Source organism: Arvicanthis niloticus, chromosome 1 (genome assembly GCF_011762505.2).
Source record: "Arvicanthis niloticus isolate mArvNil1 chromosome 1, mArvNil1.pat.X, whole genome shotgun sequence".
Classification (NCBI taxonomy): domain Eukaryota; kingdom Metazoa; phylum Chordata; class Mammalia; order Rodentia; family Muridae; genus Arvicanthis; species Arvicanthis niloticus.
Genome location: NC_047658.1, coordinates 5,990,053 through 6,005,872, shown reverse-complemented (window position 1 = coordinate 6,005,872; position 15,820 = coordinate 5,990,053). Strand labels below are relative to the sequence as shown.

The 15,820-nt window shown below is 47.7% G+C and overlaps 1 protein-coding gene across 3 annotated transcripts in view; it reads left to right on the top strand.

The window, feature by feature from the left end:
* The window catches only part of Sptbn4 (spectrin beta, non-erythrocytic 4), an 87,618-nt gene that overhangs the window by 7,913 nt on the left and 63,885 nt on the right, over window positions 1-15,820 (top strand). For 2 of the 3 annotated variants that reach the window (XM_076930366.1, XM_034510241.2), the window contains exons 3-7: window positions 4,068-4,219; window positions 5,220-5,393; window positions 10,080-10,171; window positions 11,438-11,518; window positions 14,056-14,171. In XM_076930366.1, the coding sequence (XP_076786481.1) occupies window positions 4,068-4,219; window positions 5,220-5,393; window positions 10,080-10,171; window positions 11,438-11,518; window positions 14,056-14,171 (615 nt within the window). Of the gene's footprint in view, window positions 1-4,067; window positions 4,220-5,219; window positions 5,394-10,079; window positions 10,172-11,437; window positions 11,519-14,055; window positions 14,172-15,820 lie in introns of those variants that run through there. The other variant, XM_076930371.1, reaches the window with a different exon arrangement.

Genomic DNA, 15,820 nt, shown 5'->3' with positions numbered 1-15,820 from the left:
CTAATTGTTAAAGTCTTATTCGTGACATCTTTGAATGAGATGTGGTAGTACAGGCCTGGAATTCCATCTATTGACAAGCAGAGAAAGGAGCATCAGGAATTCAAGGTCATCCTTGGCTCTATAGCAAGTTTAGAGCAGTCTTGAGCTATGGGAGACACTGTGTTACAAATGGGCTGGAGAGATAGCTCAGCTGCTTAGAGCACTTTATGCTTTTGTAGAGGACCCATGTTCATTACCGATCACACATACTGTAGCTTACAACCTTCTGTAACTCCAGGTCTAGAGGATCTGGCTCTCTCTACTGGCCTCTCTGGGCATCAGGCGCATGCAGGGCACTTATGCAGGTAAAACTGTCATGCAAATAAAAAGAAATAGATATTAAAAAGAAGAGAAAAGCCAGCGTGGTGGTGCATGCCTTTAAGCCCAGCACTTGGGAGGTGGAAGCAGGCAGATCTGTAAGCCTGGTCTACAAGAGAGTTCCAGGATCTCAACAAAACAAAACAAAACAAAACAAAACAAAACAAAATAAGAGGAGAACAAAATAAGCTGGTGTGGTGGTATATGTCGTTCATCACAGCAACAGGGAGGCAGAGACAGGTAGATCTCTGTGAGTTCATAACAGCCAAGGCTACATAGTAAGGCATTATTTCAAACAAATAAACACAAAACCAAACAACAGCAACAAAGTGAAAAGAAAAATAAGTCTTTGATCAGGGAGTAGTAGTACAGGCCTGCAATAACAGCACTTGAGCAGTTAAGGTAGGAGCACAGGACGTTCAAACCTTGCCTGGGTGGCAAAATTAGTTCAAAGTCAATCTGCACAAACTATTGTGACTGTTTCAATATTAAAAGTAAAAAGCAGGCTGGGGGCGTGGCTCAGTGGTAGAGCCCCTGCCTAGAATCCCCCAGTGAGAGGCTGGGGGCGTGGCTCAGTGGTAGAGCCCCTGCCTAGAATCCCCCAGTGAAGGGCTGGGGGCGTGGCTCAGTGGTAGAGCCCCTGCCTAGAATCACCCAGTGAGGGGCTTGGGGCGTGGCTCAGTGGTAGAGCCCCTGCCTAGAATCCCCCAGTGAGGGGCTGGGGGCGTGGCTCAGTGGTAGAGCCCCTGCCTAGAATCCCCAAGTGAGGGGCTGGGGGCGTGGCTCAGTGGTGGAGCACTTGCCTAGCAAGTTTAGGCCTCAGATTTAATCTTCCGTACTATTAAAAGAAAAAGAAAGTATGTTTTAGAATAAAAGGTGATTATTAGCAGGTTTCATACAGTGGAAAAAGGAAATAGATTGCAAATACATTTTATTTTTCTGAACTATCAGGAAGCTTTAAATTGCGGCTAATATTATTTGGGGATGTAACTGCATGTGCTAAGCTGCTGTAACAAACAGAGCCAACATGGTGCAGAGGGCTCTGAAGCTTGTTCTTCCCTTCTGGATAGTCCTGAAGAGAGCAGCCCATGCCAGGAAGACTCCAAGGGACACCCAGTGACTTTCTTCGTGTCCTGTGCTCTGTGGCCTGTGGCTTTCTAGGTGTAGGAGTTGGGGAAGGAATGAGAAAGCTAAGATGCAATTTTTTAAAAGACTTTTAGTTATGAAATACAGACTCACAGGAACGTAAAATGATGGAACAAAGAGGACGTGATCAATAGCTGTATTTATAACGAGCGCAGGGCACTTGGGAAGCAGGGCAAGAGGACTCCCCTGAATCGAAGGGCAGCATCGGTCTCAGAGTGAGACCTTGTCTCAGAAAACCAAACACAGGGATGGAGAAGTGGTTCAGCGGTTATGAGTCTTGGTTGCCGTTTCTGAGGGCCTGGGTTTGATTCCCAACATCCACATGACAGCTCACAACTGTCTATAACTCCAGTTCCATGGGGTCTACTCCCTCTTTTGATCTCTGAAGGCACCAGACATGCACATGGTACACATACATGCATGTAGCCAAAGTAATTGTATCCATAAAATTGAAAAAAGAAAAATAATGAATTTTAAAAACTAAACATGCAGATATTCAGCATAGTTACTGTTTTACCCAGGAAACTCCATGTATAATGGTATGTTCTCACCGCATTTGATGCTTTGCTTTCTTCATGTCCATGATACAGAATATCAAGTGGAAAATTCCAGAACTAATAATTACATTATAGTATACATTTTGTTACATCACATTATTTTCCTGTTCTACCTAATTAATTTGTTTACATTGTTTTGTTTGTTTGCTGGTTTTGAGATAGTCTCTCTCCATATCCCTAACCATCCTGGAACTTGCTCTGTAGACCAGGCTGGTCTCTACCTCATAGAGTCCACCTGCCTCTGCCTGCCAAGAGCTGGGATTAAAGACCACTGGTTTTTGGCTGGTAGAACAAGGCTGAGACTATCTTTCCCAGCCTTGAACTTCTAACCCTTTTTTCTCTGCATCTCCCACTGAGTTCCAGGTCCAGGTCATTATACCAGCCTGCAAATTCAAGTTTTAAAGCTTTTTAGTTTTAAGCTAAGTATGGTGGGCTATGCTTGTGATCCTGGTCTGGAAAGACTGAGGCAGGAGGATGGTGAGTTCAAGGACAGCCCATGCTATAAAGTAAGAACCTATGTCAATAAGTAAATCAAATCAGTAAAATAAGATATTTGATGTATATAGCTCGTATTGTAAGATGCTACATAAAGGGAAAGAAAAATATCTAGGCATAGTGTTCACACTTGTCATTCCTGAGTTTGAGAGGTAGGAGGAGTGAGAATTTAAGGCCAGCCTCAAAGCAAGTTCAAAGTCAGCCTGGAGTACATGTAACAAAATGTTGAAAAAAAAAAAAAAAAGAAGGAAAGAAATAAAAAAAAAAAAAAAAAAAAAAGAAGAAGAAGGTCAAAGAGATGGCTCAGTGGTCGGGTGTGTGGCGTAAATCCGAGTTCAATCTCTGGGATTCAAATCTTGGTGGAGGAACTTACTGGCTCCCACAGTCTGTCTATGAGTTCTCCACAGGCAGGGTGTGGCACACGTCACAGCACTCGTGGTGCCTCCCCCCAAAAAAGGAAGAGAGAAAGAAGGAATGAAGGGAGGAGGGACAGGAGAGGGGTGGACAAATGCTTTGTGGGTAATGGTGCTTACTACAAAAGCCAGATGAGCTGATCTTGATCCCCAGACCCACACAGCAGAAGGAACTTGTCCTCTGATCCATAGTATATGCTCCGTTCACTAGAAATATGTTTAAAAATATTTAAAATAAGGAGGGAGTTAGCTAGAATCATACCACGCATGTGCATATGCACACGCACATGCACGCGAGGATAGATCCTTAAAGGTTTTGCTGTGAGCAAGTGAAGCAGAGAGTGGACTTTCTCCCGCTCCTCATCCGGGGACTTGGGAGCTGTGTCTGTGTATATTGATGAAGAGGTGGCTTTGAATATTGCTGTCTTCAGGGACCTCACAGTCTCCCCTGTGCCTCCTCCACCACCAGCTGTATTTTAAATTTTTGCTGACTAGGCAAACGCTTTACCCCTAAGCTAAGTCCCCAACTGCTGCCATCTTATTTTTAACCCCAAACAACTCCCCAATACATCTCCCCTTCCTGGTTTTTACAGCTTCTGCCTTGGTCCAGCCTCATCCCTGCTTTCCTGGGTCCCTTCTGCAATCTTGCTGTGCCTTTGTCCTTTTTGCCCTCTTTGATGAACCCTCAATATAGGGCCAATGAAAGCCCTAAAATACGGTTTTCTTCTTGACCATCCTCATCCTTAACCCCCGCCCAGCTCCACAATGCCCATGTGTGTACCGGCTTCACTTACTAGTGAGATTTCTGTGCCACTACGATACCAGTAGAGTTGTTACTCAAATATTGTAAAGATGAATGAATGACGTCACTTAGGACAGCAAGCTAGGAAGGTTTCCTGTGGGAATAGCATCTTAGGAAACGTGGAAAGAACAGGTATGTCGTCACTAGGCATGTAGCGTCAGGTAGTGGGAGGCATCCGGGCAGGAGGAGGTACCTGGGCCAAGTCTTGGGCCAGCAGAAGATTGGAGGGTCCTGGGGGCACGCTAGAAGCAGATGAGGGAGTCCTGGAAGGCTGGGCTCAGTCTTTGTTTCTTCCAGATGAGCGAGAGGCTGTGCAGAAGAAAACCTTCACCAAGTGGGTGAATTCGCACCTCGCCCGCGTGGGCTGCCACATCGGAGACCTGTATGCAGATCTTCGGGATGGGTTTGTGCTCACCCGGCTCCTGGAAGTGCTGTCGGGGGAGCAGCTGGTGAGAGGAGCTTGATGGCTGGGGAATAAGGGCTGGATTCTAATCAGGGTCCTTGCTGAGAGAGAGGTAGAGACCCTAACTGTGTGTAAAAGGTCCCCTTATTCAGTTTTGTGGGGGCGGGGCCCAGTTGAAGTGGAGTGCTCTTATAGAGGGGGTAGAGCCCCATTGGAGAGGCGGGGCTTTTGGAAGAGGTGGAGCTCATTGGGGGCGGGATGAAGGGTGTGTCTGTTGGAGGGGCGGGGCTGTAGAAGGAGAAGGTGATTTGTGGGAGAGTTAGGGAGGGGTGGAGCTGGCAGTGTAGAGAAGAGCTTAGGGGGACAGCTAGGTTAGGGGGTAGCAAGGGTCGTGTCTGTAAAGCAGGAAGAACTTGGATGGGAGGAGTCAGTGGATGGAGTGATGCGGGGAATTGCAGCAGTCTAGTGGGCAGTCTAGGTTAGTAGGGCGAGACTTAGGTCCTAGGTGTCTGGGGCAAAGGCAGTATTGTACGAGATTGTCTTGTTTGGGCTGGGGCTATGTTTTTGGGTCTGATGGGCCACATCTCAAACAATGTGATTATTATGGGCAGTAAGTCATTGACGGGCAAGAACTCAGAACTCTCGGAGTCGTGAGGGGCACAGCTATGTAGGAACTTATCAGCAAAAAAGAGGAAGAGTACTCTAATATGGCTCCAAGGGAGGGGGCGGGGCTTCAGGATGATGGGCGTGGACAAGTAAAGAGCTTGAGTAAGTCACGAAGAGATCCTCCTTGAAAGGACAAATTGAAAATAAGTAAGGGCTCATGGAGGGAGGGGGAAATGTGAGACCATATTTTACCCTGCCACCCAGGGTAGCTTGGTATTCACTCTGTAGCACAGGCTGGCCCTGAACCCCGGTAGATGATAGAATTGGGTCCTGAGTCTTGGATGAGATTGAAGGGGCGAAGCCTTGGCCGCAAGAGAGGCAGAGCCGAGGGCTCCTCGCTCTTGGCCAGGTCCCATCACTCAATGCCCCTGCTGCCCTAGCCGAGGCCCACTCGCGGCCGCATGCGGATCCACTCGTTGGAGAACGTGGACAAGGCTCTGCAGTTCCTGAAGGAGCAGCGTGTGCACCTGGAGAACGTGGGGTCACATGACATCGTGGATGGGAACCACCGACTGACGCTGGGGCTGGTCTGGACCATCATCCTGCGCTTTCAGGTGACCCCCGATGACCCCTGCACAGCCCGCTGCCCACTGCGGGGAGGCCTTAGGAGGGCGTCCCGCAACTCACTTCTTCCTCCCTCAGATTTTTCTCCCATATTCCAGGAACTCTGTAAGCAGGTGGTGGGTATGTTAAAATATAATTGTGATCTCCCTCACTGCTGTAACCATATCTACACTGTTTACACTTCCACATTATTCTAAACGCTGACATTTAATACATACAGAACCCTTAAATTACAAGGAATTAGTCTGCTCACTTTACCAATAAGGAAATGGGTGCATTGTAAAGATTACATTTTATGTGTGTGGGAAGGATGGGGGTGGGTGGGGAGGGGAGTGCATGTATGCTAGAGCACTCACGTGGGTGTCAAAGGACAACTTTCAGGATTCAGTTCTGTCCTCCCACAGTGTAGGTTTTGGGGATTGAACTCTTGGGGGTCCTCAGGCTTAACAGCAGGTGCATCTATCTGATACACCATCTTAGCAGCCCAAATTGTCGTTGTTGTTGTTTGAGACAGGGTTTCTCTGAGTAGTACTGGCTGTCCTGGAACTCACTCTGTAGACCAGGCTGACCTCGAACTCGGAGATCTAGAGATCCATCTGCCTCTGCCTCCCAAGAGCCATCAACGCCCAGGGTTTGTTTTTGTTTGTTTGGTTGGTTTTTTTTGTTGTTGTTGTTTTGTTTTTTGGTTTTTTTTTTTTTTTTTTTGAGTTTTGAGTTTTGAGTTTTGAGCTTTGAGGCATGGCTGCGGGCTTCCTTCAGACTGTGGTCCTTGAGACCTCAGCCTCTGAGGAGGTCCAGGCATTCATTTCCTCCTCACGCAGCAGCATGGATTTAATCTTCTGAGTTACATGGAGCTGGGTGTTGAAGCTTCGGCTCACATCAGGCAATCTTGCTCTGCTACGGAAATGAACAAACTTACGGCTTTTGTGGTGCTCACAGTGTGATAAGGGAGACTGCGGATAAACAAATACACAGATATAGCAGGCACATAGAAAGAAAGGAACATTAACAGGCAGAGGAAAGGTGGCCTGTTTATAGGTCCTGGGTGGGGGAGGTCCAGGGCTGAAGAGGAAAATTTTGTTTTTAAGGCTTTACAGGGACAAAGGATGCTATGCAGGAAAGAAGACCATTTTAAAGCAGTTAAGGGATATACAGTATCACATTAGCGTCACTGAGACTTCGGTCAGAAAGTGTCTGAGATGCTGGTAGTTGAATTACATACAAGCATGGAGGTTGTGATGACAGTAGTACTCTGTGGTAAAGCGCCTGAGTAATGTGCGTGAGGTCCCAAGTTCAATCCCAGGAGAAGGGGCAGCAGATACAAAGATAACGAAGTGGGACTGGCTTTGCATGCTGGAAGTACCAGCAAACACTGAGGTTAGGGACCAGAGGGCAAGCAAGAGGAGAGGGAAGATGAGGACCTCAGAGGGATTAGCAGGACTGAGAGGCGTAAGGTTGGCAGTTTCGAGTTTATTTTGTCTGGTATGGAGACAGACTACAGATTTTTTTTCTCCTTTCTTTCTTTCTTTCTTTCTTTCTTTCTTTCTTTCTTCCCTTCTTCCTCTTCTTCTTCTTCTTCTTCTTCTTCTTCTTCTTCTTCTTCTTCTTCTTCTTCTTCTTCTTCTTCTTCTTCTTCTTTTGGTTTATTTATTTGATGTATGTGAGTACACTGTAGCTGTCTTCAGACACACCAGAAGAGGGCATCAGATTCCATTACAGATGGTTGTGAGCCGCCATGTGTTTGCTGGGAGTTGAACTCAGAACCTCTGGAAGAGCAGTCAGTGTTCTTAACCGCTGAACCATCTCTCCAGCCCTTGGTTTGTTTCTTTGAGACAGGGTCACTCATAGCTTAAGCTGGCCTTCAGCTCCAGATAGCTGAGGATGACCTTGAACTCCTGACCCCTCTTGCTCTCATCCCCCAGGTGTTGAGATAACAGATGTGCTACCACACCCAGTTTAGAGATTTTTCTGCCTCCAATAATTTATTATTTGATTCACTTTACACTCCACTTACAGCCCTCCCTCCTCCCTCCTCTCCCCCCAGAGATTGCTTTTAATGGGAATACAATCAGTGACAGGACACTTACCCAGCATGTCAGGTTCCATCTCCAGTGTTATGAAAGTGGGGGACAGCCAGATCGGGACCAAGGTGGGATATGGGAAGAGGAGACAGATAGGGAGAAAAACCAAACCAAACCAAACCCAGACAAAAAGCTAACATCAGAAAAGAAGGCAGACAGGAAAGGCTCTCAGGAGGTGGGTGGCCAAGCAATGGGGGAGGGTGTGGAAGCAGAGCTATGGCCTGAGGCAGGGAGGGTGAGGGAGGGATGGTGGGCTTGGGGAGGTAGCTGGGGGAAAGCTCTGAAGGTGGTTTGGGATATTATAGTGACAGGTCTAGGACATGGATTGGGGGGACACGTCTAGAGCTCCACTGGATCTAGGGACAGAGCTCTGGGAACAGACTGGGACTGGAGACAAATGTGAATGTCATTGTCACCAAATAAGCAAATTCTGCTGTGGAATGGTCAAATAAGTAAATGCCGGGGCCCCACAGCAATGTGGGTGCCGTCTTGGAAGGAAGGGTCTTGCTGCATCTCTTCATTGAAATCTACATGCCAAAGCCAGTTCTTTAAAAGTTTTTATTGTGTTCATTAACATTTATCTTAGACTTACTTCTGTTTTATGTATATGAATACACATGTATATGTATTCATACATACATATATATTTATATTCATATAATACATATAAATTTATAATACATATGCACATTTATATGTATTATATGAACTGTATACATGTGTTTGTGAGCCACCATGTGGATGTTGGGAATTGAACCCAGGACCTCTGTAAGAGCAACAAATACTCTTAACTGCTGAGCCATCTCTCCTCCCCTATTATATTTATTCTTCAAATTACATGTGCCCGTGTGGGCATGTGTATGTAAATGCAGGCACTCTTAGAGACTAGAGGTGTTGGATTTCCAAGGAGCTGGAGTTATAGGCAGCTGTGAACTACCCGTAATGCATGCTGGGACCTGAACTTTTATCCCCAGTAAAAGTAGTCTGCACTCTTAATTGCTGAGGCTTCTTTCCAGCCTCCCTCAGAGGTAGATCTTGAGCCAGAATCCAGTCCTCAAATATCCCCCCTGAGGATAGACTCTAGCATCTATTCTAGATTCTAAGCCATTTATTCCAGGGTATGAAAACAGGAGGACCCCTAGGGCTTGCTAACCACGTAGTTTAATCCAAACTGATTTTAGGTTTAGTGAGAGACCATGTCTCAAAAAAGAAACTGGAACTTGATAGAGAAGATTCCTGATAGAGACATACAATGCAGTCACACAAAGGTCCAGACACATGTGTACACCTGAAGACACATACATACGTACATACATACATACATACATACATACACAAAAAATTGTTTAGGCACTCTTCCCTTGGGGCCCCTTTCATTCTTGGGAGGTCCCCCCCACACTCCCTGTTCACCTTTCCATACTATCTTGGTTTGCTTTGCTTAAAGAAAATGTACTTGGGTGAGACAGTGCACACTGTTAATCCCAGCACAAACCACACACTTCCCAGCTCACAGCCACCTGTAACTGCAGTTCTAGGAGATCATCTGCCCTCTTCTGGCCTCTCCAGGCATTGCACTCACATGCATGTACATACACAAACACAGATGCACACACATACGCATTGAAAGAAGATTTGTTGTTGTTTTTTTGAGATAGAGTCTCATTCTGTAACCCAGGTTGGCTTTGAGCTTGTGATCCTCCTGCCTCAGCCTTCCAAGTGCTGAGATCACAGAAAGTGATATTTGTATAAGTGCCTGAAGGAGGAGTTGACTCTTTTTAGGATATGGGAGAAAGATGTTCCAGGCATGGGGAACCGCCAGTGGCCAAGTGATCTGGTGAGAGCAGAGTCAGAGACTTTGTGAAAGGAAGGCTGGAGGAATTTTCCTTTTATCCTAAGTGAAACAGAGTAAAAAACAGAGTAGTATTACCTGGTAGTACAGGCCTTTAATTCCAGGTACTCAGGAGACTGAGGCAAGAGGATCATAAATTCAAGGTCTGCCTATGCAAGAAGTAAGTTCACCATTAACCTAGACAATTCAGCTAGATACTGTTTCAAAACTGAGAATGGAAAAGGGCTTGCCTAGAATCTGCTAGTAACAGGCAGGGAGCATTGTTCAATAATAGGGCACTTGCCTAGAATCCTCCAGTGAGGGGCTGGGGTGTGGCTCAGTGGTAGAGCCCCTGCCTAGAATCCTCAGTGTGTGTGTGTGTGTTGAGAGTATAACTCAGTGGTAGAATGCCTGTTTAGCATATGGGAGGCACGTGATGCGACCTAGGAATTCCCACTGTCCCTTCTTATACCACATGGTGAGCTGACTGTGCAGGGAGAGTAACATGAAGACCACCACACTGGCCTAGGCAGAAGAGGATAATGCTTTGAATCAAAGAAGTTACCTATAAGCTATTTGCAGGCTTCAGGAAAATAAGACCTGAACTGACCTCTTCCTCCTCAGCTTACTGATGCGCCAGCCCAGTACAGGACCATCACTGTACGAGAAAATCAATCACAGTCCTGAATCCTGCAAGCTTCCCCTTGTACCAGCCACCTTCAATAGCGGGAGGGGAAGTGCTTGACCTCATGTTTGTCACTTCACAGATTCAAGTCATCAAGATTGAGACAGAAGACAACAGAGAGACCCGCTCAGCCAAGGACGCTCTGCTCTTGTGGTGCCAGATGAAAACAGCTGGGTGAGCACCCCCTCCTCACAGGCAGGTGGGCCTGCAACCTTGGGCTTCCTCCCAGATCAACAGCTTAAGGAGGAACACATGCCCTTTGTCAAAATTTTTGTCCCAAACTGGTAAATGAAATAGGTCTCTAACCTTGGTTAGCAAACCTTTCTAATAATCTCAGAAGCCACATTCAAAGGCAAAGCTAGCACAGACCTTAGGAAGCAGTGTGGAGGAGCTGGGGTGTAGCTGAGCTCAGGGACTGCTTGCCTCAGAGCATGCAATTCCAGATTTGATCCCAGTGCTGCCAAAACAAAACAAAATCCCCCAAACAGCAGTGCTGGCAGAGATGGCTGTCCCTAGTCTGCTCCTGTCCCTGTTTCTGCCTTCCCTAATCCTGCCACTCAATATATTTAACAAGCACCTATGCTTAGCCCCCTCCCCCAAGTCCAAGCCCTGGCCAGCTTGACGCACTAGTCACTAGTCGCACTTTCTAGGGCCCTGCAGCCTGGGCAGTGAGATTCAAGGTTGGAGAGGGTGGGGTGGGTACAGGCTGTAGTGTGGTCACCTTAGACGCCCAGCTTTGTGGGGAGGGACATGGCACATACTCCAGTGCCCCATGGAGAGCAGGGGTGGGGGAGCCGGAGGAACAGATGGGAGGGGTGGGCTTTGTGTGCCTTATCCTTCTTGGACTATCTTGTGAAGCCATCTGTTTCTCCTGTCTGGCTTTACCTCCGTCAGCTTTGTCCCTCTCTCACCTTCCTCTGCTTCCTTCCCCTTTCTTTCTCTTTTCTGCCTTTCTGTCTCTCCTCTCCATTTTCTCCACACCTCTCTAGCTCTGCCTCCTTCTTCCTCTTCTTTTCCCCATCACCTCCCATTTTACCCTCATCTGCTTTCTTTATGTCTCTCTCTTCTTCCATCCATCGTGTCTGTCCACTCATCCATCCATCCCTGAATTATTTTTAAATGGTTTTAGTTTTTCTTTTAATGCTTTTTATTTATTTTTGTTCTATGTGCATTGATGTCTGTCTGTATATATGTCTGTTGTGAGGGTGTCAAACCACTTGGAGCTGAATTGCAGACAGTTGCAAGCCACCATGTGGGTGCTGGGAATGAAACTCCAGTCCTCTGGAAGAACAGCTAATACCCTTAAACTATGGCGCCATCTTGCCAGCCCCCACACCCCTCGATATTTTACACCCATCAGATATCCACCTTTCTCGTCCTCACTCCAGTTCTTCTCTTCTGACTCATCTCTGCCTCTGTCTCTTCCTTTCCCATACTCAGTTACCCTGAGGTAAACATCCAGAATTTCACTACCAGCTGGAGAGATGGCCTGGCCTTCAATGCCCTCATCCATCGTCACAGGTATCAGCCTGCCCTGCCCGCTACCCCCACATCCCTGAGGCCACACACTTGTACACACACACACACACACACACACACACACACACACACACGGATCTCTTCAGCTTTACTCCTTCATATACACTATTTCCCACTGGACGCCTGTCTCTCACTTTTTCTCAGAGCTACACATACCCACACAGACTCTTGTCTAGGTCACAAACCCGTGCACCCGTGCACTTTACACAGGCATGTGTGCACACATTCAAATCCCCATTCATATATACACTCAAAGTAGGCAACTTATTACCAGGTGTCTTAGTTTGCTTTTTATTAAAACACTAACCAAAATCAGTTTTGGGCATCTTGCAAAAGTCCTCCTGTGTGGCTGAGACTCTCAGGTCACTCCCGTTACTACAGTAGTCGGGGCAGGAGCCTGGCAGCAGGAATTGAAGCAGAGGCTATGGAGGAATGCTGCTTATTGGCTTGTTCCTCCGGGTGTGCTCTGCTTCTTATGTAACTGAGGACCACTTGCTAAGGGATGACACCGCCCGCACTGGGCCTGGACTCTCCACACCAGTCATTAATCAAGAAAATAAGGTCATTCTGAGAGTTGCATTTTCTCAACTGAGGTTGCCACTTCCCAGATGACTCTAGCTTGTGTCAAGTTGGCAAAAACCTAGTCAGCACATGAACAGATACCTGGTCTACCTAGTATTCACCAGCAAGGGCCTGGAAGTGTGGCTTAATGGGAGAGCCTTTTCCTGCATGTGTGGGGGCCAACTGACATGCACAGCCAGGACAGAGGACCTACTCCTGGTGGACCGTCTGCTTTGGAATATACTCAGTCCTTCTTCATCCCCGAAGCCCTGCTTCCCGGATCCCTGCACACCGGATACCTGTACCCCAAGGCCTTGCACTAAACAGGCTGAATGGTGGCTGTCCGGTAAAAGGACATTCACACCATAACTTTCCAAATGATGGATTGGGGACTGGAAGGAATTTGTTCACCTGTGGCTAAAGCCAGGGCCCAGTTTTTCCTGGCACATTCGTTTTACTTACAGTCACCAGTCTCACACAAACACCTCCTCCATAAGATCCAGACACCTCCTCCATAAAAAAATCCCACAAGCTGGAACTAGGTCATGCTTGCCTCCGGGCCACATTTACAAAATGTCTTCTACATCCCAAGCCCCATCCTTGCTCTCCGTGAACATGTTTAGTATCTTCTGACCCCTGTAGCCACTAGCTATTCATATCATCCCATTCACAGTGAGGAAGCCTACTGAAAAATGGGACACTCAGCCAGAGCGACACGGCCAAGATGTGACCGAGCTGGGCCTGAACCCAGTGGGGTGGTTCCTGACCTCACACTTCTAGTTGTAACAGGATGCTATATATACTACTCCTGATTAGATATGTGTGCACTTATCCAATGTCCGAACACAACATGATGCACACAGACAGACAGACAGACAGACAGACAGACATACCTGAGCAGACACATGTGTATCATCTACACGCAGCCCAGATACTACATATTACTGTAAATATACCAGGAGATCCAGGGATGGTGGCACATGCCTTTAATCTCAGCACTTGGGAGGCAGGGGCAGGTAGATCATGGTGAGTTCAAGCCAGGCTGGTCTACACAGCAAGTTCCAGGACAACCAGAGCTACAAAAAATGACATAGTCTCAAAAATCCAAATACATAAACCAGAAGGTTCTTTAATGCCAAGCCTGATGGCCTGAGTTTGATTTTCAAAACCCATATGGAAGAAGGAGAATGAACTCCTGGAGTTGCCCTTTGACCCCACACGAGCACCGTGGCATGTATACTCTCCCAAAGAAATAAATGTAGGTTAAAAAGTAAGGCAAATATAGCTGGGCAGTGGTGGTGTATGCTTTTAGTCCCAGCACTTGGGAGGCAGAGGCAGGCAGAATTTGAGGCCAGCCTGGTCTACAGAGGGAGTTCCAGGATAGCCTAGGGCTACACAGAGAAACCCTGTCTTGAAAACCAAGAAAAGAAAAAAAAAGAAAAGAAAGAAAGAAAAATACACCCAAGTAGACATGTGTGTACCACATATACATGTGGACTGACCAATGTTATAATATGTATGAACTCACCTGTGTACACATGGGCATCATAAGTACATGTACCCTGACCACGATGTAATGCTGTGTCCAAATATATCCAAGTAGATATGTGGGCACCGTGTGTGGCCACACTCTCGTGCAACACATGACTGTACAGATTCATATTGCCAGACAATCCCACAGACTTACACAGTCAGGCAGCATGTGGGCTCTGATCACATGTGGACAGAGCCACTTGTTCGTTCACACAGTGATAAATACACATGAATACATGTTTACACATGCCTTCACAATGCATGCCCCAGGCACATGCTTGCCTAGGCTGTAGCACACACATCTTTCCTCCTTGGCTGGGTTGTGCCCCTCACCTGGGTGGGGCTCAGGTGAGGGTGTCTTTTCACCTGCTTACTCACTGGCTCTGGAGCCTGCCTGCTGCCTGCTACTCTGTGCCCCTGCCCAGGCCTGATCTTGTGGACCTCAGCAAACTTACCAAGTCCAACGCCAACTACAACCTGCAGAGAGCTTTCCGTACAGCCGAGCAGCACCTGGGGCTAGCACGTCTGCTGGACCCCGAAGGTGAGCCCCATCTGGTCCCGTCTGAATCCCTTCCAACTTCACTGTGAAAATATCTCCATCTCACCCAGTACCACACCAGAGCCCAGTCATTCCAAATCCCACCTCACTCCCCAAGCCTCCCTCGTCTCCATCCCTCCCCATTCCCAGCCTGTATCTTCCTCTCTCCATCCTCAGCCACTCCCCTACCTTATCCCATTGGAACCCTTCTTCTCTTCACCTTTGATTCCATCCCCAAGCCCCATTTTCTCTCCAGCCCTAGCTTTAAACCCAATGCCCTCTCCAGTCCTCAATCATGTTTCCACTGCTAACCACAACGTCATCGTCACAGCTAACTTATTCCTTTTGTTGTTGTTGTTTTGGTGCTAGGCATTGAACCTAGGACCTGGCACTTGTTAGGCAAGAGCTCTACCACTGAGTCAATGCCCAAACCCATCACAGGTGCACCCTACAGCAGGTGCTCTAACACTGAGCCACGCCCCACCCCTGCCTGTCCTTCACTGGGGGATTCTAGGCAGGGGCTCCATCCCTGAGCCACAGTCCCATACTCAGGGATTCTAGGCACGGGGATCTACCACTGAGCCACGCCCCCAGTCCCTCCCTGGAGGATTCTAGGCAGGGGATCTACCACTGAGCCACGCCCCCAGCCCCTCCCTGGGGGATTCTAGGCAGGGGCTCTACCACTGAGCCACGTCCCCAGCCCCTCCCTAGGGGATTCTAGGCAAAGGCTCTATCACTGAGCCACGCCCCCAGCCCCTCACTGGGGGATTCTAGGCAGGGCTCTACCACTGATCTATATCCCTTTTCTGTTTACTTTTTTATTTTGGCACAGAGTCCTTGAGCTTGCCACCCTCCTGCCTCAGTCTTCCACGTGTCTGGGATAACAGGCCTGACCTCCCAGGCCTGACTCTTGCCTTTACTCCTCCCCCACTGCTCCCATCCTCACGAGCTCATTTCTATCCTGGCTACTCTGTATTTACCTCCAGCTACCACTCTGGCTCACTTGCAGCCCCTTCCCATCTTCTGTCTATCCCAGCCCCATTCCTCACCTCTGTGGCAATCCTCAGTGCTCCCCGGCACTGCCGGTCCCTGCCTCTGAGATAACAGCACTGTCCTTCTCCCAGCACATGCTACATAGCTGCATAGCTGGGGTGGTTTCTCACAGTTGTTCTTGTTCATTCCCACACTCTTCTCTTTCATCCACACACCAATCTTATTGAAGAGCTGTTTTCGTTTACTTTGCAGTACTGGGGATTGAACCTAGGGACTTGCACATGCTAAGCATGTGTTCTAACCCTGAGTACCATCCCAGCCTGCCAACTCTGGTTTTTGCTGCTGCTGCTGCTGTTGTTGTTCTTTTTTTTTTTTTTCAAGACATGGTTTCTCTGTATGACCCTGACTATCCTGGAACTCACTCTAAACCAGGCTAGCCTCAAAATCAGAGATCTGCCTGCCTCTGCTTCCTTAGTGCTGGGATTAAAGGGCATGAGCCACTAAGCCTGGCTTCAGCTGTTTTAAAGAGATGTGGATGAAGCCCCAGTTTTATTTCTCTTGCTCTAATTAAATACTCTGAGAAGATGCAACTTAGTGGAGAAAGGGATTATTTTAGCTCACGGTCCCAGGTTACAGCCCATCACTGTGGGGAAGTCAAG